General features: G+C 41.9%; 2 protein-coding genes across 6 annotated transcripts in view; both read right to left on the bottom strand.

Annotated features, from left to right (window-relative positions):
- The window catches only part of wdr73 (WD repeat domain 73), a 30,156-nt gene extending 20,088 nt beyond the window's left edge, over positions 1–10,068 (bottom strand). For 3 of the 5 annotated variants that reach the window (XR_003929529.1, XR_003929528.1, XM_030071702.1), the window contains exons 1-8: positions 9,925–10,068; positions 8,439–8,506; positions 7,791–7,876; positions 7,575–7,663; positions 7,321–7,388; positions 6,102–6,263; positions 4,587–4,955; positions 3,623–3,878 (exon numbers count right to left, since the gene is read on the bottom strand). Coding sequence is in view for 3 of the 5 variants with exons in the window: in XM_030071702.1 (XP_029927562.1) it covers positions 3,640–3,878; positions 4,587–4,955; positions 6,102–6,263; positions 7,321–7,388; positions 7,575–7,663; positions 7,791–7,876; positions 8,439–8,506; positions 9,925–9,992 (1,149 nt within the window). In the remaining 2 variants the exon portion in view is untranslated. Of the gene's footprint in view, positions 1–3,086; positions 3,879–4,586; positions 4,956–6,101; positions 6,264–7,320; positions 7,389–7,574; positions 7,664–7,790; positions 7,877–8,438; positions 8,507–9,924 lie in introns of those variants that run through there. The other 2 variants (XM_030071701.1, XM_030071700.1) reach the window with 2 other exon arrangements.
- Positions 10,069–12,565: 2,497 nt separating this feature from the next.
- On the bottom strand, positions 12,566–25,864 carry cfap418 (cilia and flagella associated protein 418). Its single transcript, XM_030073226.1, has 6 exons — positions 25,622–25,864; positions 25,050–25,152; positions 24,419–24,483; positions 23,929–23,994; positions 23,233–23,328; positions 12,566–14,681 (listed from the first exon to the last, which is right to left on the bottom strand). Exons 1-6 carry the CDS (start codon positions 25,765–25,767, stop codon positions 14,522–14,524), a joined length of 636 nt encoding a protein of 211 aa, XP_029929086.1. The 5' UTR covers positions 25,768–25,864; the 3' UTR covers positions 12,566–14,521.
- Between the last annotated feature and the right edge of the window lie 371 nt (positions 25,865–26,235).

Below are 26,235 nucleotides of genomic sequence, written 5' to 3'. Positions count from 1 at the left end.
GTTTCTCACATCTTTTTTGTCTGAGGCATTCAAGCAAACAAGTGAAAATGCAGCCGGTGTGGTCCTTGAACACATCAGCAGCTGAGTGGAAGCTGCAAAGAGAAAATGTCGACAATAGCCTTGCACAGAAAATTCGACAAAAGTAAAAACCAGGTGCACAGAAGCTGTGGACCAGAACGGTAAAATTCAATAAGTGCGACTGCAGCGTCAGCAGCTCGGGGGCCCTCGGGGGTCCCTCGGCTCCTGAGGTGGCTGAGGCTCTTCTTAACACAGGAAACTGAGACTGTTAGGAGCGACAGGTACAGCGAGCTCATCAGACGAGAGAGGAGAGGAGATGTAACGCTTCCAGGGAAGGGAAAAGGCCGAGCCGTGGAAACAGGAGCCTGAAGCCTGAAGCCTGAAGAATCCTTTGGGGAATTCGGACAACTCGATGTCAGACTTCACCGGAGAACATCACGGCTTTGACGGGGGAACGTCAGTCCCAGGAAACCCGAGTCACACTTTTTACCAAGTGTCAATCAAAAGTTGCAGAAGAAAAAGCGGTCGAGGCAGAAACACACAGGAAGCGGCTCGGTGACTGTCAGGCTTGGATCTCTGACTTCCTGCAGTCACTCGAGCTGCTTTTTTTTTTTTTTAATGATCTGAACTTTTCCAAAACGTCACCGGCCGGCCTCTTCAGATGCCCACAATTAATAAAAGCTTTCATTTCATTTTAGGCACTGAAGTTATTTGTTTCCATAATGAACTGCTGCTAATAATTTAGTTATGTGTTAATTAGGGGTGTAATGATACACAAAAATCAGAATTCAGTTCATTTTGCGGTACAATAAGGCAATAAAAAATAAATATACAATGCTAAACATAATGTAGCCTCTCTTTATTAGGAATTTTTGTAAAAAATCAACACTTAATACATTTGCTTAAATAATAAAAAAGTGCCTAAGAATATACTTAATACAAATTACTACAAAAAGTAAATTCTCTAATTGATAAGAAGTTGTCAAATAAATTAAAAAATAAATTCACTAAATAAAATACATGAACAAAATTGTACGTATATGTGTGTGTGTGTGTGGATGTGTATGTGTGTATTGAACAGTTTATGTTTTTCGGTTTGGTTACTGTTAATATGATGGAGTTAACTGACAAGTTTAGTGGGATAAACTTTATTAAAAGGTTGTAGTGTTGATTTAATGTGATCTATGGTGAATTTTCTGGTGCTTCTGTCGTATTTTCAGTGGATGACAAAAAATAAAAAGTCTGAGGTTAACGAAGGGAAAAGAAATGACCGAGTGATAATGAACGTCTGTGTGGGCTGTGGAGGGCAGGCAGGCCGGAGAGGGAGAGGAGAACACTTTTTTTTTTTTTTTTTGGAGAGTAAAGTAATAAACTGCAGAGGCGGAGGTGAAGTGGTGAGTTTTCAGGAGGCAAGTGTCTGTGCGTTTTGACAGCAGTGAGTCTGCATGGAGGATTTGCTCGGCTGACAGAGAGGGAAGCAGAAACAGCGACAGCAAGCGCTTAAAGAAACTTTTCGAGACTCGAGTTCAGCTCTGCAAACGTTTCTCAGAGACAGAACCAGTTTTTATGGCAACGTAAAATAACACATCCTCAAACAACAAATCAGGCACATCTTTCTCTGGATCAATCAATCCACTAAACACTGTAAGCTCTTCCTTGCGATAACACAGTCACACCTGTTGTTTTGTTTTCTGCCTCTTTTTCGTTTGTGCGTCTGTCTGTCAGCAGCATAACTCAAAAAGTCCCAGACGGATTTGAATGAAACTCGGTGGGAACGTCGGTCACGGACCAGCAAAGAAGTGATTACATTTTCAGACCAATCGGCATCAAGGGGGTGTGGCAAGGGGGGGGCGCAAACAGGAAACTGCGCTTTAGTTTCTAATCGCATCTATGTCACATCATGAAAACAAAGTGGGAAGGTTGGTCATGGCTCAGAGGAGCGCTGACTAACCTCCCATGCTGATTGGTCCAAAAGGGGGAAAGGAGGCGTGTCTTATGACAATGATGTCGCTGAAAGGGGGCGGGGCTTAGCACAAACAGGGCTGCGGGTTTCAGAGTGCAGTATAAACTTGGCTTGTGGACGTACAGCTTGTAGCTTGAGGACTTCCCAACAAACACCTGAAACAAACAGACGAGCAAAACAAACTCCAGTCCTGAATCTCCAAGGTAACAAGCGTTCACAGTGCAGCTCATAAACATCAGAACCACAGCCACGACAATGGATGAATTAGATATTTCCTACTGTGAGCCTGCGCTGTGAAGAAGCCCCAAAGAAAAACATTTCCTTTTTAACGCTGTACCGACGCCGTCTTTTGAATCTGAATGAGTGAATAATTCGTGGCGTTGTGTTGTGCTCCTGCTCTGCACAAGTTTTCTCTTCCACATCAGTTTGGTTCTTTTCACTGATCTTGGCCTTGTGAGTTTGTTGCACAGGGATTTTGTTGTTGTTTGTTTTGTTTCTCTGGACCCTCACAGTTTCCTTCACCGTCTTCCTCAGGACAGAGAATTATCTGATAATAATAATAATAATAAAACTTTATTTGTATAGCACCTTTCATACAAGAATTGCAGCTCAAAGTGCTTCACAATAAAAAGAAGAACATTTGAAATTGAAATAAAACATTAAAAACAGCACAGGGTGGAATTAAAAAGAAAAGGCTAAAAACGAGAACTCTGAAATAAAACAAAAGATGCAAATAAAACAATAAAAGACAACAGTGTGGAATAGAATAGGAGCTAGTTAAAGGCTAGAGTGAAAAGGTAGGATCACACGACAGAAGAAAAAAAACAGAACGTCCCTGAGTTTTTCTCGTCACCACAGAATCCAGCGCTGTTGAGATGATAGTTACTTTTATTCAGAGGCTGAAAGGGACGAGGCGGCGTCGACGCTGCGTTTCAGAGGCACAGCGCCGAGTCTGTCCAGGAAACGGAAAAGTGAGACTTGAGAAAGTTGTGTCGTGGTTGATAATTGAACCATTTAAAAAAGTATTTAAGACTATGTTTTGGTTTTGGATCAAACTTCAGGGAGTGAGGGATTTTAACATTTTGAATATAAACCGGATTATCCCAGCACAGCGCCGCCTACAGGCCAAAACAGTCCCCACGCTTCCAGCAGCAACGTCTCACACACCAATCATCAGACATACAAAGCGATTTTAAAAAATGAATAATAACTACCAATGTGTGTGTATGTATGAATGCATATATGTATGTATCCCAGGGGCCGTCACAGTTTTTCTCTTTAATCTCGTTCCAATCGGCCACACATTGTAACGTCCTGCTTTGAAGCACCTGGTGAGGACAAACGGCTGCTGATGATGCTGATCCTGTGTGAATGCCTCATTTTCCTCCTCTGCCCCTGGAGATGACATTCATCTCTTGGTCTTGTCACAAAGAACAAAGCAGCAGCAGATTGTACACAGGAGGGTTTTAATGCATTTTTAATCAAACTTCAGGTTTTGCTTTGATAAATCAGGAAGCATCACAACTCCAACACTGTCCCCTCATGCAGGCTGATGTAGCCACCGGTGATTTCAATGCGTTTCGTCATCCCATGTGAGTGTTTTTCATACATTACATGATGATACAGCGTGTGTGAACAGACCTGCACTGTGATGTGTGTCAGCAGGCGGCGGCTGATTGGTCGACCCAGTCCCAGACGTGGACGGAGCCGTCTGCGGCGGCGGAGAGGAGCGTCCTGGGCCGCTCGGGATGCCAGACGTGGGAGGTGACGAGGACGGGGAGGCTGTCGGCCCGCTGTGACGACACGACGTGGCCGCGATGCTCAAACAGCGGCCGGGCGGCGGCCGGCTCGGCTGCCCAGGCAGACGTGTCGTAGATCTGCACTGTTCCACTGAAACCTGGCGAGCAGGGACATTCAAGACTGGAGTTCAACACCGGAACGAAAGAGAAAGTGACTTTTCCTCCCTTGTTAGCTATTTCAGTGTATAAAAACTTTCCAGTTAAATACCAACATTTTTCCATGACATATCTACTCCTGCATGCCAAATTTTTGTGATTGTATTTCTACAGTGGAACAAGTAGAACAAGTAAAGCAACATGTCTCTTGTCTCTGACTGGCTGGAGCTGATTTCTGGGAAATAACAATACCTCAAGGCTGTACCCGAGTCAGATTCAACACAACCTTTCAATACGACAAATCATCGTCTACTCATTCTCAAAGGATATAAAAAATTTTACACTTTTCTATTCCTTGCTGCGACACATTCCCAGTACATTTTTGAAGAGAACGTGTCCTCTTTCACTGTCGGACTGCAAAATGTCGAGGAACTGACTTGAGGAAATGACTTTTCTATGATTTCCAACAAAGTTCCAGACCAAGAAAATACCTGGGAAAATAGCGAGGTATTTTTTTTTCTCCCTTCAATGGCACTAAAACACCCAAATATGCTGTTTTTTGTATTGTATCTTGTCACATATATTTACCTTCATCAAACACCTGCAGCTCCTGCTATTTGGATATCACAACAGGCCACGTAGTGATTTTGATAATATTTCGATTCACTGTTCAATCACTAATAGAGCGAAAAGGTGAAAGGTTTACCGACCTGACGCGGCGATACAGTCGTCCAGCGCCGGTGCCCACGATACTTTCACATCGTCCCAGTTGTGGTGATCGATCAGGACGTCCAGCCGAGCTCGGGACACGGCGCCGCCCAGGTCCCGCAGGTCTGAGAGCACCGCCTCTCCGGACGAGGAGAGCCGCGCGACCCGGCCGGCCCCGCCCGCAGAGGACGGAGAGGCGTCCGCACACCAGAGGACGCCGTCCCCCCCACCGGTAGCGGGCGGGGGGGACGGCCGGGGGGCGTCTGAGGCCCGAGTGTCCACCGTGTAAATGTTCCCGCTGCAGCAGCAGGCCAGGAAAACAGAGTCGCTCACAAACTGTAAGGAGCTGAGCGGGTCGGCGGCGTCGCTCTCTGTCGAGACAAAACAGAGACGAAGCTTCACTGATGCACTGATGTTTTTTTTTTTTTAATTTTCTGATCATCTTTAAGGCTCTTCATGGCCTCGGTCCCTGCTGTATCTGACCTCTTAGTGCCGAACACACCAGGATGAACTCTGACGCCCTCAGTCTGTCCCAGCGACCCGAAAACTACAGGGGCTCTGAAGTCTGAGACCTTCTTCTAAAAACACTGTTTTATTGGAGAGCCTTTCCTGATTTTACTTGAGATTTAATTTTCTTTGAATTGTCTTTTATTGGTTTTTATGCTCCAAATTGTTTTTTTTTTTAACTAATAAGGATTTATGATTTTATGATTTATGATTTTATGTGTGCATGTTTTTTCTTTTATGCTGTGCGGGCAGTGCATTTTACATTATTTTATTCTATTAAAATTATAATTGTATTTTATTTTATTTTATTATTTTATTTTAATATTTTTATATATTTTATTTATTCTATCCTATTTTGTTTTATTATTATCTTTATTATTATTATTATTATTATTTTACTTTATTTGATTTTATTTTAATTGATCTTATCTTATTTTATCGTGTTATCCTATTGTGTTTTTTTACCTTTTTATTCTGCTTCTATTGTGTTATCTTGTGGTGTTTTATCTTGCTGTGCAGCACTTTGGATAACCTTGTGTTTGTTAAAATTGTGCTATATAAATAAAGTGGATTGGATTGGATAATAAGTTTGACTGTTTTATTTATGACTTGATTTATTTGATTTTATTTTTTGCTGACTTTGTGAAGCCTTCTGTAACACTGATTTTTGAAAAGATTTTTTTTTATTGATTTTTTATTCATTTTTTACTAGTGAACTGATTTAAAGTGAAGATACTGTAGGTCATGCAAGGTTTTGGCAAGGGGGCAAAATATCGCTCCAAAGTTTGGCTAAATTTTGTTGAGGGAAAATGTGGCATGTCTGTTTCCAGCGGGGTCCCTCGACCTCTGACCTCCAGATGTCTGAATGAAAATGGGTTCTCTGGGCAGCCACGGCTCTCCCCTCTGCAGACAGCAGCTCCCAGTGTGACGGCGTGCTGCTGTATGAATGTGAAGTGTTGTGGTGCAGATTCATAAAGAGGAGTAAAGTGTATCACCGAGTGCGAGCGTACTGAGTTTATACACGCTCTGTCCCGACGTCAGGTCCGTCAGCAGGACGTCGCTGCTCTCAGCGCCGTGCAGGACTCGAGGATCTGACGAGAGTCCAGCCGCGATCCTGCTGCCTCTCCCCGAAGCGCTCCGGCCCGCCACACTTGCTGTTCTTCTGATCACATCTGTCGTCGGAAAAATGGACAGACAGTAAACAAGACTGTAAAACAGTAAGATACATACAAAAAAGTCATAAAACTACCTCTGCTGTACCACAAAGACCCAGACCAGGTGGTGAAACTGAGAAAGATCAGCCAGTTTGAAAATCACCAAATCAGGTCCAACGTGACGGAAACGATGGCTCCGTCACACTGATGACAATCTAACTCCATCTTTAACAAACGCGCATTTTACTGACTGACTTTTTGGATTCAGATCCAAAAATCATCAAGGCACACTCTCCATTTTAGCCAACACTTTTCAAAATAAAAGCCTTGATCCCTTGCCGTTTTTTTTTACCCATGTGCTTTGCATGTGAAGTCTTTCTGCAACGCATGCACCGGTCTCGCGTTGCCATGTCCAACTCGCAAAATGTTTGACGCGTCCCGCCTTCCTTCCCCTGGATTAGCCGAGTTCCCACTTCAACACGTGTCACTCATCTTGAATAGATGTCAACACTTTGTGGGATAATCTGTCCCAGACGCCCCGCTCCATAGAAAATAAAGCATATCGCCCACGCCCACAGGAAACGGTTTACACCCCAAAAAGGTCTCCGTTTTTTAGCTCCATTTTGAAACCTGGCTGAGTTACAGGAGGAACTGTAACTCAAAAAATAGTGACAGTATGAAGGTAAAATTTTGCATGGCTTCATTAAATATATAAAAGATACTGAAGAATAAAGAATCAGCTGACTCTGAGGGGGTCAGGGTGAGGCACTCATTGATGCAGACACAAACACACAAGGTCATAGACAAACTGACTGGCAACTTGTGATAAAATAAATCATATTTATGTTATTTCAAAGCGATTTGCACATCGAGGCTAATGAAGGGGACAGGGACAGACTCTCTAAGAAAGGGGAGGACAGGTTTTCATTCCAGTTGAAGACGATGACACGTGATTTCAGTGAGGAGCCCAGGCTCAAACAGAGAGGAGGAGGCAGCCGGTGAACTCGTCTGACTGGAGTGAAAACCTGCAGGCGGCCCGTCGCAGCTCTAAGAGCTCGGGCTGAGGTTGGCTCACCGCTGTCGTCTCCTCCGAGGTCCCACACCTGTAGGCCGGAGCTGCGGCCGTCGTTGGTAACAGCACACCTGCAAGACAAGGACATCAAGTCAGTAAAGTGTCCTGCCACCTGCCGGATGTGGAAACACAGTCACATCCCACCTGGTGCTGCCGTGAGCCGCAGGTTTCTCTGTCACAAAAAGTCAAAACACAATAAACACATAAAAACTCATAAAAAAATGCAGAACAATAATAAGCCTGTCCTGGACACTCACCTTGTTCCTGGGATGTGTCTGAGGCAGTGAACTGGACCCTCAGCGAAACCACCGTGAACCACTTTGAAATCCCGTTCCGCACAGAGACCCTGAACACACCGACACACCAACACACACACACACACACACACACACACAAATAGGCTGTGAGTGAAACCTGGATGTACTGCTAACAAAGATAAACCAAAAAGTTGATGCCCCTTTGTTACTCATCACCTTGTTTTCCTCAGCGAGGAGTTTCAGAGGCAGAAGAAGCTCTAGCAGTTCGTTTTTAGCCGAGCGGTAGCCGGCGACACACACAGCTGTGAAGACAAACCCAAACTCAAACTCTGACAAATGACAAATGTTGCCTTTGAATTTTCATCCTGTGCTCTTACTCTTCCTTCCTTTTAGCTGTTCTCTCCTTGTTGATGATTTTTTACTGTTTTACTGCTCTCTGTGTTTTTGTTATGTTATTTTAGGTTTTTGTAGCACTTTGAGATTCTTTTTTGAAAAGCGCTTTACAAATAAAATTCATTATTATCATTATTATTATTATTATTATTATTATTATTAAATCACACACATGCTGTCATTATCAGAGCAGGAAGCCTCATTTTTTTTCCATCCAGCAGGCACAGTTGCTGACATTTTCCCACATTCACCTGCAACTTTCAGCATTTTACCGATTTAGCAAACACATCAAAGTGCTGGGAGAGGAACAGGGGCCCAGAGTGATGTGTGGTTTCCTGCTGGGTGGAGTAGTGTTGCTGTTTAAGTGGCAGGCAGAGCACAAAAACAAAGGCATTTGGCTGATGGTATTTTCACAACCTGAACAGCAACATTATCATCATTATTAGTATTATTATTGTTAAATTCACCCACTTTTTCCAGATGTCCACTCTATGACGCGGGTTGGATGCTCCAGCTGGTACACATGAAGGTCCTTGTATCTGCAGGAACGGGACCAGCAGAGTAAATCTGATCACTGCAGAAATTTCACAAGTTTTACGCCTGTAGATTTTGTGCACCAAACAGTAAAATCCCTACAATAACGAGGTGCACACATCAGATGATAATAATCACAGTCATAAGGCACTGGAGGCGATGTTAACTCCTACATTGTATGGAAAATAACTGCTCTACATTCCCTTGACTTTCCTTGAAGGACTTATAAAATGTCTGCAGTATTCAGTACTATACAGTTACACTGTCATATTATTTGAAGAGTTAATTTGCAAAAACAGATAAAAGCCATTCTTAAAATGAACACACCTTTTTCACTGATACTGCTTGGAGTACACACACACACACACACACACACACACACACACACACACACACACAAAGCATGATTTAGGATAATAAACATTATGCCAGGCTAAATAAACATATAAAAAATAGAAATAAATATAAAGTAAATTTGAATAAAATTCAAAAAAGTTTAAAAAGGTTTAATAAATTCAAATGGAGATATCTGTTTTTGCAAATGAGCTCTTCATTTGTATAATACTCCTGTGGTACTTTAATGTACATAATTTTGAGTTTCTAGTTCATTTATCCGACAAAAAGGTGTAAAATAATCTCCTGTAGTATCACGACAATACACCAGTACACCCAGTGCTGTGGAATTTAGATATTATCCTTAAATACAGCCTATTCTACTGCTGTGTAATTACCACTGCTGTGTTATTGTCAGCAATAGATCATCTGGAGATTGCACTGTGTCTGACATTCCTTCTGTGAAGCCAGTAACACAACAGGAAGCCGTTTGAAAAGCATGTGAAAACGTCAAGGCCAGACTTCACTGAGAACCGCAGCAGGTTCATGTCGCCTCTCTGTTCCGCAGAGCTGCACAGCATGGACAATGCTCTTCAGCACTGGCTGTGAATCCATTAAAGAGACTCTTTAATTCGGCATGATTGGTAAAGCAGAACTGTATTATGTGAGTAAATCTGGACAGGTCACAGCGCTGGCCGTGAGGTTAACGTTAACATGTCTGAATTAGGAAATGCAGAAAAAAAACGCAGCTCAGCCAGAAATAAAAGTTTGTTTTTCTTGGAAATGAGTTCTGCTTGATGTGTTGGATGTATGCCGAATTGAAGAGCAACCGATACGAGTTAAAAATCATATACGGTGGTAATTTATAAGTAAGTACATCTGAGGATAAGAAAGGCGACACAAAATTGCGAGTTTTTTTGAGAGGAGTTCCGTTTTAGAGAAGCCAGCGGCGCCTGTCCGGGCTCATGAGCTCGGTGCTGGACGCTCAGCAGCCTCGGCTGGGTCAGCACGTGTGTTTTAACCCGCCCGTTCAACCAGAGATTAAGGGAATTATTATTATTTTTTTTAGCATTCTGATTAAAATTCTCACGTTTTCAGCGACTCGATAAACCAGTCATCTACAACATCATCAAACTCCGCTGCGTCCATCTCACCCATCTGCTGCAGTTTGTTATTACCGCAAAGTTCCTCTACTTCTTCTTCTTGAGGGCTTTTTGTGGCTCACAAACTGATGGATAAAATTTATACCGCCACCTATGGCTCAGGCATGTGTATGGCTTTCTAACTTGATTGTTGCTAGCAATATAATGCATATTTTATTGTTTTGAATCGAGAGAGAAATAAGAAGATTTCAGCAGCAATTACTGCTGGAAATATTAGGATGAAATGGTAGATGGCAAAAAGCCTACAGTCAAATGCTGCAAGAGGATATCCTGTGAAAGTTTTATTTATTTATGTATTTTTTAGCTGTGGTGGCTGTGATATTTCCTGTTTTTATTCATAGTACTGACACCATAATTTTTTTTTTTTTTTTTTTTTTTTTTTTTTTTTAGCTGTGGTGGCTGTGATATTTCCTCTGTTTTTATTCATAGTACTGACACCATAATTTTTATATATATATATATATATATATATATATCTGTAGCTCTTAATATATAGTCGTCTATGATAATTACTGAAATTGGTTGTTTTGCTGCTTGTAAGACATTTTTAATCTCATTGAGGAAAATGTGAAAACGCTGCAAAGGGAAGAACCCAGCAGTAAAATAGCGAGCATTTGGTGTTCAGATGTGTAAGGGATTTTCTGCATTGTGTGTGTGTGTATATGTGTGTGTGTGTGTGTGTAGCAGCTTGTTTGTCCAACTGAAGTGACAGAGAGAGGACCAGATCACTGCAAACCTCCTGTCTCCTTCTGTTAAAACTTGATCCTTGAACCTTCTGCTAAAGAAATGCCAAAAACGACTCCATATTCTACAAAAAAGGTGGCATACCAATTCTTATTTCGTAAAAGAATCTTTTGTTTCATAGTGACCACTTCAGGTAACCATGTCTGGACAGAAGGAGGGAGGGGGTGAAGATTTCCAGTTCATGAAGATTAGTCTTTTTGCTGCCATCATTCCAAACTTCAGACAGATTTGTCGGCATGAGGGGCGACTCCAGTGTCATTTCCCTGTCCAGCGCCCCCTTGTGGAAACAGCAAAGTCTCTGCTATTTCTCTGCTGTCTGAAGCTCATTATCAAGACAGTGATGGTGGCCATAACCATAAGGAGCGTTCCCATTGTTATCGCACTGTAACGCTCACAACCAAAAAGATTTTTTATTTATGAGCTTATAATGAACCGTAAACCAAAGCAGCTGGTTGTAATAGCATAAACAGAACCAATAAATCTGATTTTTAGTACCTTGAACTCCCAGGACTGATGGCTTTGCTGCCCTCAGCTCTGTCGGCACTTGGTGTTGGCGGACAAAAAGATTTCCGAGCTGTCTTTCTTATATTTGCCACTAGGAGGCGTCTATGACTGATGAAAGTGTGCATTTAATCTGACGTGACGTGAGGTCAGTGAAGGTCACAGATTACCTGACGCACCTTTCCCTCCCCCGAGTTCAGCCTCTTTCTCTTCTCCCAGACAAACGACTTGACACTGACGGCCGCTGACGAGAAACGACACTTTCTTCCCTCCCACGCAGCGCGAGGCCGCCGTCATCACTCCGGCTGTTGTCCTCATCTTCCTCCTCCTCCTCCTCTTCCTCCTCCTCCTCGTCCTCCTCCTGCTGCTTCTCCCATTCTGCTCTTCCTGTTGTGTGACAGGAGAGCCGCTGAGTCACACGTCTGTCATCCTCTCTCGGTCCATCACTCTCCACCATGACGGACAACGCCACGTCCAACTGTGAACACACACACAGATGTCCGGGTCAGCTGCTATCTAACACACACACACACACACACATTCATCAGTTCTTGGTTTTGATCCATTAAATCAACATATTGGTTGCATGAGATTCAAATATTCTAGAGATTATGAAAGAGATAATCCTGAATAGGGTTGGGATGATAAATTTACCTCCTGATTTGATGCCGTCACGCCACATGGCTGCTGATTCAATCTGTATTGCGATTCAATATTAGGATTTATTGCGATTTTTGAATTCTGCCCTGGTTTGTGGATGTAAAGTTTCAAGAAGCTGAATCGTGATACTTAAGTGACTGAATGTTTTTCTCAACGTTAATCCCCAAGATTTAGATTTTTTTTCACAGCTCAACCGCTGTGGGGTTTTTACACTAAAACTCTGAACTTCATTACCCAGAAGCCCTCTCGTCAGTGAGGCAGGCTGTGGAGGTTTGTACATGAAGGAAACCAGAGAAGCTTTACGGATGGGAAACTAAGCAATGGATTTTGTTTTGTCATCGCTGGGTGTAGAAAACATCATAAAACTGAGAATGTGAAGTCTTTCCAACCAGCTGATCAGCCCTCAGTCAAACCAGCGGTTTTGCTGCAGAGTAAAAGTTATTTTCACCCGTGAGACTGCAGCGATCCAATCAGATCACAGCTTTACTCCTCCCACACCGATGAACTTAAAATTCCCGCTGGCTTTCATACTGACTGATGATGTGACTGCAGCGGACAAATCTCTCGAGAATAAAATAATAATAATAATAATGACGTTCTTCAAAGATAATTTCACATTTCTTCACAAGAAAATACAGACAATGGAAACAAAAGCCATAAAACTCATCTTGAATGTTGTTTATTAACTGATGTCACAGGAAAAAATAAAGAAAAAGAAGAAGTGATGCAGCTCCATCAGTTTAATATCTGCAACTCATTTAAATTCCTCCTGCAAGTTGGGCTGTACAATACAGACAAAATTAATACTGTGACAATCATGAGCGTTTTATTTCCAGTGATAAAACCACATCTTCTAAAATAATGGAAAAAAAATTACACGCTGCATCAAAATGAATTTCATTGCACTGAATTGCATTGTATTATGATATAATGAAATAAGGATAAAAAAAAACAAACTGTTTTTTAAATAATGTTCACTAATTTGTTTCAGGTCCCTTTTTGGGGCAGATTTTAATTAAAATGATATGCTTTTGTTATCTTTCATTTAGCCTGCAGAACTGTGTGTCACAATGATCCTCTTCTTCTAAAAGATAATTTCTGAAATTATTGCCCAGCCTTTGAAGCCACGACTAATTGTGCGCTCCATTCATGGCTGCCTGCAAAGCAAAAAAATAAATAAATAAAAATAAAAAATCCCGCCATATAAAGTCATGACTCATCACTGTGTATCACAAAGTGGGAAAGTGGGTTGAGGGAAAAACACTGTCTTCCTTTCATGTGATTTCATCCTTTTTAAAGCACAAAACTGTAAATCACAGAACGCGCTTTCAGGACATGATTACTCTGAACTGAACACTGAGCTCGGCAGGTCAGAGACACGGAACAAAGGGCAAGAAGAATAAAGCGAGAGAAAAGAAAAAAAAACATCTTGTGTCTCTGAGCTGCTGGAGAACATGAAACAGGTCTTGGATTCATTTTCTACCCTTAAATTACCCTTTAATTAGTATATTCTAATAGTTATTGCTGTTTTTTTGCATCTGTGTGATGATTGTTTGCAATTCTTGGCACACTTGCAAAAGACGGCGTCCGTCCTCAACGTGTCGTCCGAGATGAAATAAAGGGCTGATGAAGATGATGATGATGAAATTGACAGGATTTTGAGTTAATATTTTTGTAGTGTACGTTTGCAGTGTGTTTCTGCCATGATGAAATGATGACACTGTGCTGCACGGCTCATTTATGCAACTTTAAATAACCTAACCCTAACCCTAATAAATGCATCCGTTTCAGAAGATGTAACCGTTGCTGCCCACATGTTTCAAAGCGTCCTTTATACTGGCGTGGATATTCAGCAATAAATCCTCTAGAGGGCAGCACAGAGTCCAAAGTTTCTGACAACAACAAACATGGCAACAGTGGAGGAGGTCGTAATGCAAAGAGGCAAAAGAGGAGGCTTCAGCTTAGACGACGGTGGTCTATGAGGTCATTAAACACATCAGCACAGGAGGACAGTGGTCTGTGAGGTCATTAGATGCATCACCACATGAGGACGGTGGTCTGTAAGGTCATTAAATGCATCACCACATGAGGACGGTGGTCTGTGAGGTCATTAAACACATCATGACAGGAGGATGGTGGTCTGTGAGGTCATTAAACCCATCACCACAGGAGGGTGCACTATTATTTTCTCGGTTTTCGTGTCTCACTCACAGTCCAGTCTCTCTTGAACTATCAGTCTCCACGGTTTCCGGTGCTGCTGCTCAGTTTGGTCCGTACCCGGAAGCTTCCTGACAACCTGCACAAGTGCAGAGGAAATGAACGCAGAGGCTCTGTCTGTATCTGGATTTAATGTCGAGCATATCTGAGGCTTAACTTGAATTCTGATTTTTGGACATTCATGGAATGCAGGTCATGTTGGTAGCTGGTGGACAGACAGACAGACAGAGGAGACACAGACAGATAAGAAAGTAGAGCAGCTATAGAGGCTTTGAGTCCATCATCTGCTTGATGTTTCTGGCCTGTAGTGCAGAGGGAGATCTGAGCTGAAGAGCAGAGTGCGTTTCTTGCTCCTGGGTGGCGGTGGAGGTGGCGGCGGCGGCGGCGGCAAGCGGCAGATCGTCAGCTCTGGTGTTTGCCGCAGACCCATCTGAGCTGCGGCTGCTGTTTGAGGTCGGCCAGCTCTCTGGCTGAGAACCAGCTGCACTGGCAGGCGTAAGCCCGCAAACCCCGCCTCCGCTTCAGCTTGGCCCTCAGCTTCTGACTGTCTGGCATGTTGTTCCTGCACAAACACACACACACACACACACACACACACACAGGATGACTACTGAGGGGGCGAACACAAAGACACAAAGGTTTTCTCGGTTTTCTCATCTGTAAATGCCTGCGCTGAGCGACTGGATGAAAACACCACAAACTGGCAATGAGTTCAATCTTAACATTGGGATTATTTTCACCTTGGGTAAACTTCAAGTGCAGTCAAGTTCAAGAGAGACACGCAGGGACAATAACTCGTAAAATGTATTAGGAGCTTAAACGCAGCTGGTGTTTCCTCCCGCTGTCCTTGCTTCAGCTGATTTTGTCCTATTTGAGTGTTTTTTGGTTTTTTTTTTGCTCCTGCTTCCTGTTGGGAATCAGTCAACAATAAAAGCAAATGCCAAATGCCTTCCTGTGCATTAAAGGCTGCATTTTAATTCACGCCCACACAGTGCATGTGTGCCTGTGCATATGTGTGTGTGTGTGTGTGTGTGTGTGTGTGTGTATCAACCACCATGGAGAAAACTTTTTGTCTCATCTTAGTTTGTTTGTTTTTTTTTTTGTCCTAATGAGCGGTGCAAATCTTACTTAATGCCTTTCAGAGAAAAAGGAACCCACCCATTTACTGTAATTGCAGAATAATTTATATTACTACCAAATATTTTCCAAAGCGTACCAAACAATTTTAGATGTTTGAATGTGTTTTTCCTTCCGGGCTGCCATTAATTTTCACTTCAGCTCATTTAAGTTAACTTAATTAACTTAAAAATAGACTTTCACACAGTTCACCACATTTCAAAATCCATCCATCCAGGTTTATTTTTGTCAAGGTTACTTTATCACTGTGTGAAAATGCCATGAAGGTAAGATTGTTTCACGAGCTAAATTTAAATGTGCATGACCCGATAGCTGGGGTTCTAACCCCTATCGTCTTCTTTGCTAATTCATACGAGTTAAAAACACGTTGAGGGATGTGCAGCACACGGTGGTTTAGGACTCATTATCAACAATCTTTTCCAGCCCTCTCACTTCCAAACTGGCAGAACTACTTTTTTTCCTCCAATTGCACTATATCCCATATTAATTCACCTATATGCTGTGTTTACATACAGCCAAAGAATGTGGGACAGTTTAAAAGTCAGTTTATCAGTTTATCACCTGCTGGATGTAATATAAAGTAATGTAAGGTGTATGTGGTGCAGTAAATAAACTAAAACATGCAAAAACAGTGATAAAGTCTGTTAAACTCACTTCAACCTTAGGCCTGCTTATTAATTATGGGTATGATTAATGGTTAATGTTTCCTCCTCCTGTTGGACCGCAGCTATAAAACCTGTTTTCACAGTGCGTCCATTTGATTTATGCTAATAAATGCAGAGCTATCTGGTAGATGAGCAGTTGGACGGGCGAGCTGACAGGACAGTTTAAGTCTCTGTTTATGGCTGTAACTGACAGTCATCTCCTGGCAATATAAACCAATTAGTCAGTGTTTAAGAGCCTGACTAATTAGGACTCTTGCCACAGTTCACATAACTCAAATATTACACATTACATCATCCTGAGACAAAAAGCCATGACCTGCACTCCACATGTAAAACAGGAGTGGAGCAATAAATCAATAATGCAATATATTTCCATACGTCTTCTCGTGATGTGAGACACTCGTGCCAAGAACTGATATTTGGGTTTTTGAATTTCATTAACACAGATGCACATTTGAGTTGCTGTGAGGCGTTCTTGCTCCCGGCCTTGAGCCTGGGAGCCCGTACTACAAATATGTAATTTTTCACTAAAATGTGTTTTTTCCTACCATCGCTGGGTGTAGAAGCCATCAGTGAGAATCTTTAGTCCTCAGGGTTCCTGCTCTTCCAAGGAAATATTCAGTGACATGGTAGAACGATTCAAGACAGACAAAAGTGGCCAAAGAGCTCAAATTAGGTGAAACTGACTCTTCTTACATGTTTGTTTATGTGTAAAATACAATGAGCATGTTAAAAACACATCGGCGTGTCAGTCTCCGGTGTTTCTGAGCTGTAAATCGGAACAAAGAGCTCACAACAGAACACCTGGAGCACGTCTGACCCGAGGTAACTCCTCCACCTCCGGTGACTGAGTTCTCTGAACACTGACGTCAGCGATGTATTATGGGAAATTTATCACTGCAGTGTTTGGTCTCATCAAATTACCACGTGAAAATGGACACTTTGTGCTATATTTTGTCTAATTTCCAGCCAGTGGAGTTAGAGGTCTGTCAGGAGTGCTGTGGCAGGCGAATGTGTACATGAACGTAAATGGACTATAAAACCTGCAGCACAAAAAACAGCAGGAACTACATTTAATTAATTTGCCTGATACCAAGTATAGCAACGTTTCCAGTGTTGTTGGCTCTTTCCTGGAAGTGCAGGACAGAGCAGTGTGTGCCCACTCATCACAGTGCTCATGTGGCTTTGTTTTAAATGATTAAAAAAAATGTTAATTAATTCTTATGGGTGTGGACTTGCACAGTACATGCACTGATTTTTACATTTTTCACAGTTCTTTTCACCTTAAAAATGATGAATCCATTTTCTCTGAAATGTACACAAACACTTAGAACCAACACAAACATTTTGTGCGGTGTAAATCAAGGTGAATCAAACTGAGTCCTTTAGAGTGGTACAGCATTAGGACTTGAAAAGGGCGAAGGCTTTTTTTTTTCCCCGAGTGTGGCCAAGGACAAACTGCAGAGTGAACACACAAACACACCGCCGCAGGAGGAAGCTCATACATTTTGTACTTTTTGTTTTCATTTAGCTCTAGTTGATGAAAAGTAAGTAAGAGTCTGCACAGCCACAAATCAGCTCCTGGATTATTTACCAGTTTAAAGTTAATTATCAGAAGCTCACACTGAGCTCTCTGAGGACTTGGGAGGTGAAATGTCAAGTCTGTTAATTAATCTGTTGGGAGCTGATCTGCTTACTTACTCTACTTCCTTTTCTCATCATTTAGCCACAAAACTGCCCCCTTGAAAAATGGATATTAGTAATTAGTTAAATAAAGTCATTACCTGGTCTAACTGGCCCACCAAAAAAGCAGGTTTGGGTTTTTTCTATTCAGTGGGTCCACATTAACTTGACACATTCAGATGCAGTCTTTGTTGATAGTCATTTGCTCTTATACTGCTTACACTCTTAAACTTTGCCAAAAACACATTTACCATTTCTCATTTATGTATTTTCTGAATCATTGTTTGTTTGTTATTAGGTTGAATTATATTTTATCACTGTGTATCACAGTATTTTAAGCATCTCCCTTCTGTTTTATAACTGCAAATAAAGTGAACAATCTCAGTGTCTAACATGTGACATTTAGAGCTTCTTCAAAGGATGTATTGAAGTAGAAAGTGCAGCGACGAGCAGGGGGAGTTAATCCCAGAGGTGAACAAAGCCCTGCCCGCGCAGCCTTCACACACACCTCCGTCATGAAAGTGTTTTTGTTTTCGCTCCAGCCTGTCAGTCGGCGTTACTGTAATGAATGAAGCCATGTCACCAGGGATTAATCCCCTGCCTCCTGCACATGAGTACAACATGTGATCAGAAACCCACTATCACATGAAACACAGGCCGGTGAGTAGCCTGTGAGTCTGCAGACAGACGAGCTACTCTACATCTCATTACTGACATTCCCATGTTGGTGAAAGCCAGAGGTAAATCACAAAAACTGAATTTCTGTTTCAGACCACACCGAGAAAATGATCAAATGAATTATTACTCAACAACTGATGGCTGATAATTTAATAAACATCAAGTGCTGGGGAGGGGAACCAGATTCTGGACAGACTTCCAGCCTGCAGCAACAAAACAACTGCAACAAAACGTGTGGCAACATGAAATAAGTCTCCCCTTAATTAACCAGAAAAAACCAACACCAGAAAAATCATTCTTTAGTTCCTCACATTGTAAACAAACAAATCAAAGCGAGGTTCAGACGAAAATATAGACAGAAAAAATAAAATAAACTCTGATACCTCAAATCTTTAACGTAAATCTCAACAGTTGTGTAAGAAAATCAACATTTTCCAAACAAACTGTCCAAATAAAACATGTTTGATGGACAAAATGGCTTATTACATTCATCTACAATAGGGCATTGGTTAGAATTAACATTAGGGCGTCACATAGGTCATAATTTCCTCTATCTATTTTATACTGCTGTGAGAACAGATACATTTCTCCTCCAAACAACTGGATTTATTCAAGCTTCTCGCCAAAAAACTAGATTTTACAAGATCACATTGGAACACATCATGATAACATAATAATTCCCGCTCACTCCAGGACCCAGTAGAAGTTTTTGGATGTAGCGGCTTAAATCTCCCAAAACTGAGACACTTAGTCCAAGTTTGCAGACGAGCCTTTTCTTTGTGTTTTCTCTCCCCTCCTCCATCTAACTAACACACACTCAGATCACATGTGTGTGTCTCACTAATTACCGCCCGTGTGCTCCACGGTCAAACTTACAATCTTTACCTCTCGGAGACGGTGAGGTGAAAGACAGAACCACGACTCGAGATCGTGGACGTTTTGCATCATGGTTTTGGTCTCGGTTTCAGAACCATAACACCCATTTTCATAGAAATAAAGTGAACTGGTATTATAACAATATGACATAGCACACCTCTGCTCCCCATACCTGTCAACACTCACTAATGACTGTCCATCCCATTCTGACTCTGCAAATAATTAAATTTGTGGACAATATTGCAGCAGCTCGCATGGCAGAGGTGGGTGCCCCTGTTGAGAGGTGTGAAGTAAATAAGTGAGTCGTCAGAGCGAGGCGAACGTCCTCCCACTCATCATTAACAACCACAAACACCAGAGAGGGTCAACACACTCAACACCTTTACAGCTTTTAGGCAGCACTATCTGCCACATGCTGAGGTGGGCGGACAACACCAGCGTCCTCATTAACAGTGTGATTACTAAATGTACGTATTATCATATCTTATGCACTTAGTCTTTTCTGTTTATTTTGGTGTGTTACTGTTTCAATATCTGATCTTCACAAATGCCCTTCTAGGGAGGCGTGGTGCTGCAGAACAGCATCAGATATAAACACTGTCATACTTGCATCAGATCACTGTTTTCAGCTTATCTGTGCAAATTATATGAAATAAACCATAAGTAAATAACTAACTAAATAAAAGCGTCCACTAGAAGTTTCATCTTCTGCTCCTGAATAAAGTCTGGCTCTCTAGTGAGGAGCCCACTTCCTGATCTGTTATCGACTGTGTTCTCACCCTGACACACACACACACACACACACACACACAGCCGCCTCCTCTGGGAACAGGTTTCTCAGAATTAAACGCAGCATCTCTTCACTTCAGGAACAGCTCATATGCTGAGGCTGTCAACACATCTGGCGCCAGGTGTATAAAACTATAAAACTCTGTGTGGATTCTTGACTAAAACTGTGTGTACGCACAAATCCAGAGATATGCATACACATTCTTTTCTTCGGATTTATGTCCACATGCAAGGTTGTCTTTTATAAGTCACAGTCATCGACAAATTGGGTGTATGTGCCCAAGCCTCCTCTCCACTCCCACAATTAACTGTGAATGTATGAAGACACATCCTTAACCAGCTGTTTTCATGTCAGTCCTCTGCCTGCTGCATCTGTCTTTACACCTGTCCACGAAACAAACAGGAAATCAGAAGTGCAGCTTCACCGACTGTGCTGCACCTCCACGTTCTCCAGCAGCCACAGCGGCTGTGATTACACGCGGCGGTGCAGCTCTTTATACCGTCCATATAATTAATTCAGCACATGGACCTAAAGCGAGCGATATCTCAGAAATGTATCAATGCTAGTCTGTAGCGCTCACATCAAAGCTGACATTACAAACTGTGTCCCAACTAAAGATAAAATGCACAGCTAAATAAAATGCTGACTCTGACATAAATTAATTTAAAAGAACAATAAAAATAATCTCACAAAAGTAATTAATCAAAGTTACCGTAATAAAGAGCCTTTGACTGGCACTTTAATTGAACAAACAAGGTTTTATTAAAAAATTCCTCAGATTGCTCTAGATAAACGTGTATGTCTAAAAAAAATGCATGAGATACGCACATTCTGTTTTTATAAATATCAGTTTATGTGCAGGAAATGACATGTACATGGTGTTTGTGCACCTGGCCCCTGGACTCTGGGAATGGATTGGTATTACAGTATTTTTGCCATGATTGGTGACATTGTGTATGGCTTCACAGTGACCAGCACACAGCTCTTTAGTCCAGGTGTTTTTCTGTGTATTGTCAATCTGCTCATATGTTGTTTGGCATGTGGCATTCAATATGATTCGTGTTTGCAATACATATGACTGCTGTTTTCATCCGACTGTCTTTACTTCATTGTTTTTAATGTTTGTCGTTTTAGAGTGTCACTGAAGCAAAGTCCCTTCAAGCTGTGTTGAAATGGCAAATAAAGCCTCTTATCTTGAAAATTGGCTATCTTGAGGCTCACTTAGAAACAATGTGCAGTAAATATCTGGCAGATTGCTGCAGACTGAAAATTATTTATATGAATAATATCCATAATAATAATTTTTGCAGCTCCAGTTCATGGATCTTTTCCATCGTCTGTTCTGAACACTGCAGCATGAGCAGCGACAGCCACCATGACTGAAAAGACAAAGAGAAACTTAAACTGTACCAACAGGAAAGCCCCGCCCACACCGTTTGATTGACATGTGATCTCTGGGAAGTGCAGTGCAGAAACAACACAGCGATGAGGGCTTAGCAACAAAAATGGAAACCAAATAATAATAATAAAAACAAAATGAACTTGAGGAATACCATTGTAACTCCAATCTAATTTTATTATATCAGTATAAATATGTAAATTTATGCAGATATAATAGTTTATGCAGTCCAAAACCTATCTATCTGTCCTCTGGTCATAGCAGCCTGACAGTTTAACATCAGCGTGGATTGTGTAAGCGCAATCTTTTCTTATAAAAGACGCTCTTGCTTCTCGGTTACACGCCTCCGTGTCAGACGCGCTACAGCGCTATTGTTTTTAAATGGCCATAAAATCCAGACACTTTTCCTCTGATTCGAGATATTTATTTTCAAAAAAACTTAGACTTCTTATCGCTGCGTGAGTGACAGACAGATCAAAAACTTAAGACTTCTTACCGCAGCTGGAGTGACAGACAGATCAAATCTTCTGATTACCTTCTTTTCCGTTCCACAACAAACAAAAAACAACGCTTAGTAGCGGTCTAAAACCGTATGGCTGCGTGCCTGAAACCGAGAGAGTGCCCGGCCCCAATAGCCAACCCTAATATATCACAGGTGCTGCAGTCACCTGTCTACAAAGAGGAGGCGGAGGTGAGAACAGGCATCAATAATAGAAAGACACGCCAGCCACCAAAATTACCCATAATTTCACAACATTATAATTACCATCAATTCAACTAATAATTCAAACCAGAATATTTCCTGTCTGTATCTCATAATTAATCAGGCAAATAATAACAGTAAACCAAAAATAAATAAATAAATAAATAAATAAATAAAACATTCATCCAAACGTAAATCAAGCATTTGGCTCCAACAGATTGGCACTAAAGCAGTTCACTGGAGAGGGAGAGCTTCTTTTCTACCTGATCTGGAGTGTTTTAGCTGATTCTGGGTGACCAGGAAGACGTCTTTATTTATCTCTATTTCAGCTATGAATCTGCAATCTATAATTGTTCTTGTTCTACAAGATGGTATATTTTAATTAAGGAGACGAATGTATGTGCTCTCATTTTTATCTATGCTTATTTGAGGAGTGGGGTGATAAGACTAACAAGGTTTAACTGGAGCACAAGGAGTCTGAGAGCTCTTCAGATCCGTTGTGCCAAAATCCACCCTCCCACACTCTTCCGGTTGTTTTAGAGGAGGTTTACATTTGGTGGGGGAATGAAAGGATGAAGTGAAGATGAGGAGAGTGAGGAAAGTTTGGTGTCATGGCTCAATACTGCCACCTTCTGACAAAAACCCGAAAAAAGCATCATCTAAAAAAAAAAAAAAAAACATTTCTCTCACCGATTCATTTTGATTTCCCCAGATTATACACTGGAAAAATAAAGATTTTACACAAAAATACGTAGATACACTACACCTGGACACACACTAGACCTTCTGTGCTGGACATGCTTTCCAGCAACAATGTCTGCAAGGTTTCTTCTGACAGACATGCTGCAGTGCAATGAGCCCTTATAAGCAAAACTCTTAATTAATAATTATTGCTTTAAGCAACGGGCGAGATCCAGGTAGTGTTGAGAATTGGATGGTTGTTGATTTCAAGTAATCTGGGAAGCAAGAAATCAAAATATTTTTTAAGTTGTGAACTTAACCCCTAATTTAACTTGACTGGAGATCTTGTGCCTAACCTTGACCTTCATCTCAGACTTTCTGGCTAAGACACAAAGGCGGAGCTCTGATTATTGGCAGTGTTGTAATAGTTTGTGACGTTGTGCCTCAGCCCAAAGTGAAACCTGTGCTGCAGCGAGTCCTGCTGGCGCCGTGGAAACTCACCTTAGGAACAGGTAATCACAGGATGAGTCCCACTCATAGTCATCAAACATGAGCACCCGGAAGTCACAGGACGTGCACCTCAGCTGGTCACATGACCTGTGGGCAGAAACCACCAGGTAATAATACTAAAGTCTTAGAATTAATGTGGTAATGAGGTAGTGATGTTGTACAAGTAGCACTTTTAAAGGAAAACTCCCCCTAAAACACTTTGACGATGTTGACTGGTGATGATCTTCAACAATGATACAGGGAGAAATCCATCATGGAAGAGGACAGAGAGGAAGAACACATAGACCAGAATGCAATGCAGCATCAGGACAGGATGAGTTTTGAGTAAGGAATGTGGCTGTCATTACTGACAGGCATAACCAACAGCTGATGAATTGCACTGTCAGTCAGTTTATACCCACATACATCCACCACATCCACCATCGACTCACAGCAACAAGCTCACAGCCTTTGTCCGGTGGCATGCTGAAGATCGACACGAGGTGTAAGAAAGCAGCACAACCAAAAACTTAAAAACTGCTGGGATGAACTGGATATCACAAACTGGATTTGTACATGAAGGGGATTTTCCTTCAACGCTTATGGACATGAACGTTAATTTTACACTGTCTAGACATTACAAAGATCAGATCAGTCAGTGGGAAAAGTCCGGTGTCTGTGGTGTAAAATGTGGAGTGAACTGAGCACCTGTTCGACAAGGCTGTTCCAACACCGTTAGTGGTGGCACTTCCCCCAAGAAACACCGGACAGCACCTGCACCCACAACAAACACTACATGTCATCCTGTTCATTTATTCAGACAGGTATCCCCCTAAATTGCTATTCAGATGAATGAAAACACAATTATGAGGCTTTTGCACCCAAAGCTACTGTATCCAGATGGAAACCTAGCTCTCTGTACAGCAGAACCTGGCTATAATATATTAGAGATTTCAAACAAGCTCTCAGTTTACACACACTGTAAGTAGAGTCAAATCCATTCCATCTGAAAAAAGGGAAATGACTTTCCTTTCATCTCTTATTTCCATGAGAAAATAAACATAACAGTGGTCCGGTGTCTTTTTCAGACACTACATTTTGTTTTGAAATTGCTGATCTCTCTACTTCTGACAACAGGACAGAAACACACTTCACTTCTTCCTCTGTGTTTTCATTCAGTATGAACTGATGGACTCACTTTCTGCCTCCTGACGGAGCTGCAGGCGTCTTCACTGCCTTCGGTCCTTTTGGAAGCTGCTCGGACTGAAAATGCAAGAAAAGGATCAGAAAGGATCAGATAAACAGACAAATTCCAACATCAGGTACGATTTTCAGTACCAATTAACTAAATTGGAGCATTTTGCCATTTTACCACAACAAAATACTGGGGCTGGGACATTGTGTCTAATCCTAACCATGTTCTGAGCAGTGAATATATGTAGGGGCAGACTGACACTCCCTATATGTGCCAGCCAGTCCTAAAGTTAAATGAGGAGCACAGATCCCAGATCAAATGTCTGCTGAAGAGCCTTGATATCTGTACTCAGTCTTGTCCTCAGTGATTGTAATGTTACATAAATGCATGCCTTTTTTCTTGTCCTAATTTCTTTTCTGTGGAGCTGGCTGATAATGGGGTATCAGTGAATCACTTTTGAGGTAATGTATGGATCAGTTTTACCAACATAAAGCATACACTCAACAGTATTTTTCACAGTGTCTCTATCCATACAGCCCTGTATATTATCCACATGGGTTTGGTCCCACTGTCCAAGCTGGTTCCCCACGTGCAACATAAGGATGTGACCCGTCGTTTCCCCTGGCCTGCTCACCTTCAGTGGAGGGGAATCACTGTAGTCCTCCTCTAATAATTCATCCAGGAGAGCATCAATATCCTCTGTGTCGCTGCCTCTGTGCTGCTCAGATGTGGTGACTCTAGTGAAAGAACAAAAACAGGGATTCAAGTCTCAGGTTTGATGCGGCAGGTATCTATTATCACACCTGTACAACTTGGGATATACTCCACCGGCAGAAGCTAACTTCACTTCGTTTTCCTCCAGGTGACATTAAGCAGCCACTGAGGAGCAGCTGACACAAGGTGAGGCAGTGTTCAGGTTAGTTAGTGTCAGGTTAGTTAGTGTCAGGTTAGTTACTGTTCAGCTTAGTTAGTGTCAGGTTAGTTAGTGTTCAGGTAAGATAGTGTCAGGTTAGTTAGTGTTAGGGTTAGTTAGTGTTCAGGTTAGTTAGTGTTAGGGTTAGATAGTGTTAGGTTAGTTAGTGTCAGGTCAGTTAATGTTAGGTTAGTTAAAGTTAAAAGATAAAGAGAGATAAAGACGCTCACTGCCATTTACTTAACGTTAGCTTAGCCGTTCCTCCGCTAGCTAGCCGGAGCAGCATTACTGACCGGACTTTTCTCTCCTCCGCGGTCTCCTCTGCTCCTCTCGCCTCCCGCCGGGACTCCGAGCCCCGCAGCGCCGAGGACGAGCCGCAGCCGCCGCGACAAAACTTTTGCTCCACCTCGTCCAGCAGCTCGTCCAGGTCGTCCTCCATATTCAGCTGCCCGCTGCGCCGCTAGCTGCTGGCTAGCCGCCGGCTAACGTTAGCGCCGCGCGTTCGTTGCTACGGTAACAGCCACCGCGCACGCGCACTTGCATGAGAGCGAGCAGAATCAACGCAGGCTGAATCAGAGATACTTTATTGATCGCCAAGGGGGATCAATAAAGTTGTGAAGAAAGAAGAAGAGGAAGAAATACAATTAAAATAAATAGAAAAAGAAATAAGAAGTATAAAAATATGTATATAAAATATGTATATAAAAATACTGTGAATTTCCTGCGGGATGAATAAAGTATCTATCTATCTATCTATCTATCTATCTATCTATCTATCTATCTATCTATCTATCTATCTAAATATGTGCCTTAGAAATGTGTAATAAAAAGGTGGGTGCACTACAACTACATATGATCATACTACATATGTGAATTAATCCTATTTATTAATCCTAGTTGTCCATTA

This window comes from Myripristis murdjan, chromosome 16 (genome assembly GCF_902150065.1).
Source record: "Myripristis murdjan chromosome 16, fMyrMur1.1, whole genome shotgun sequence".
NCBI classification, from domain to species: Eukaryota; Metazoa; Chordata; class Actinopteri; order Holocentriformes; family Holocentridae; genus Myripristis; species Myripristis murdjan.
This window is presented reverse-complemented; position numbering and strand designations above follow the sequence as displayed.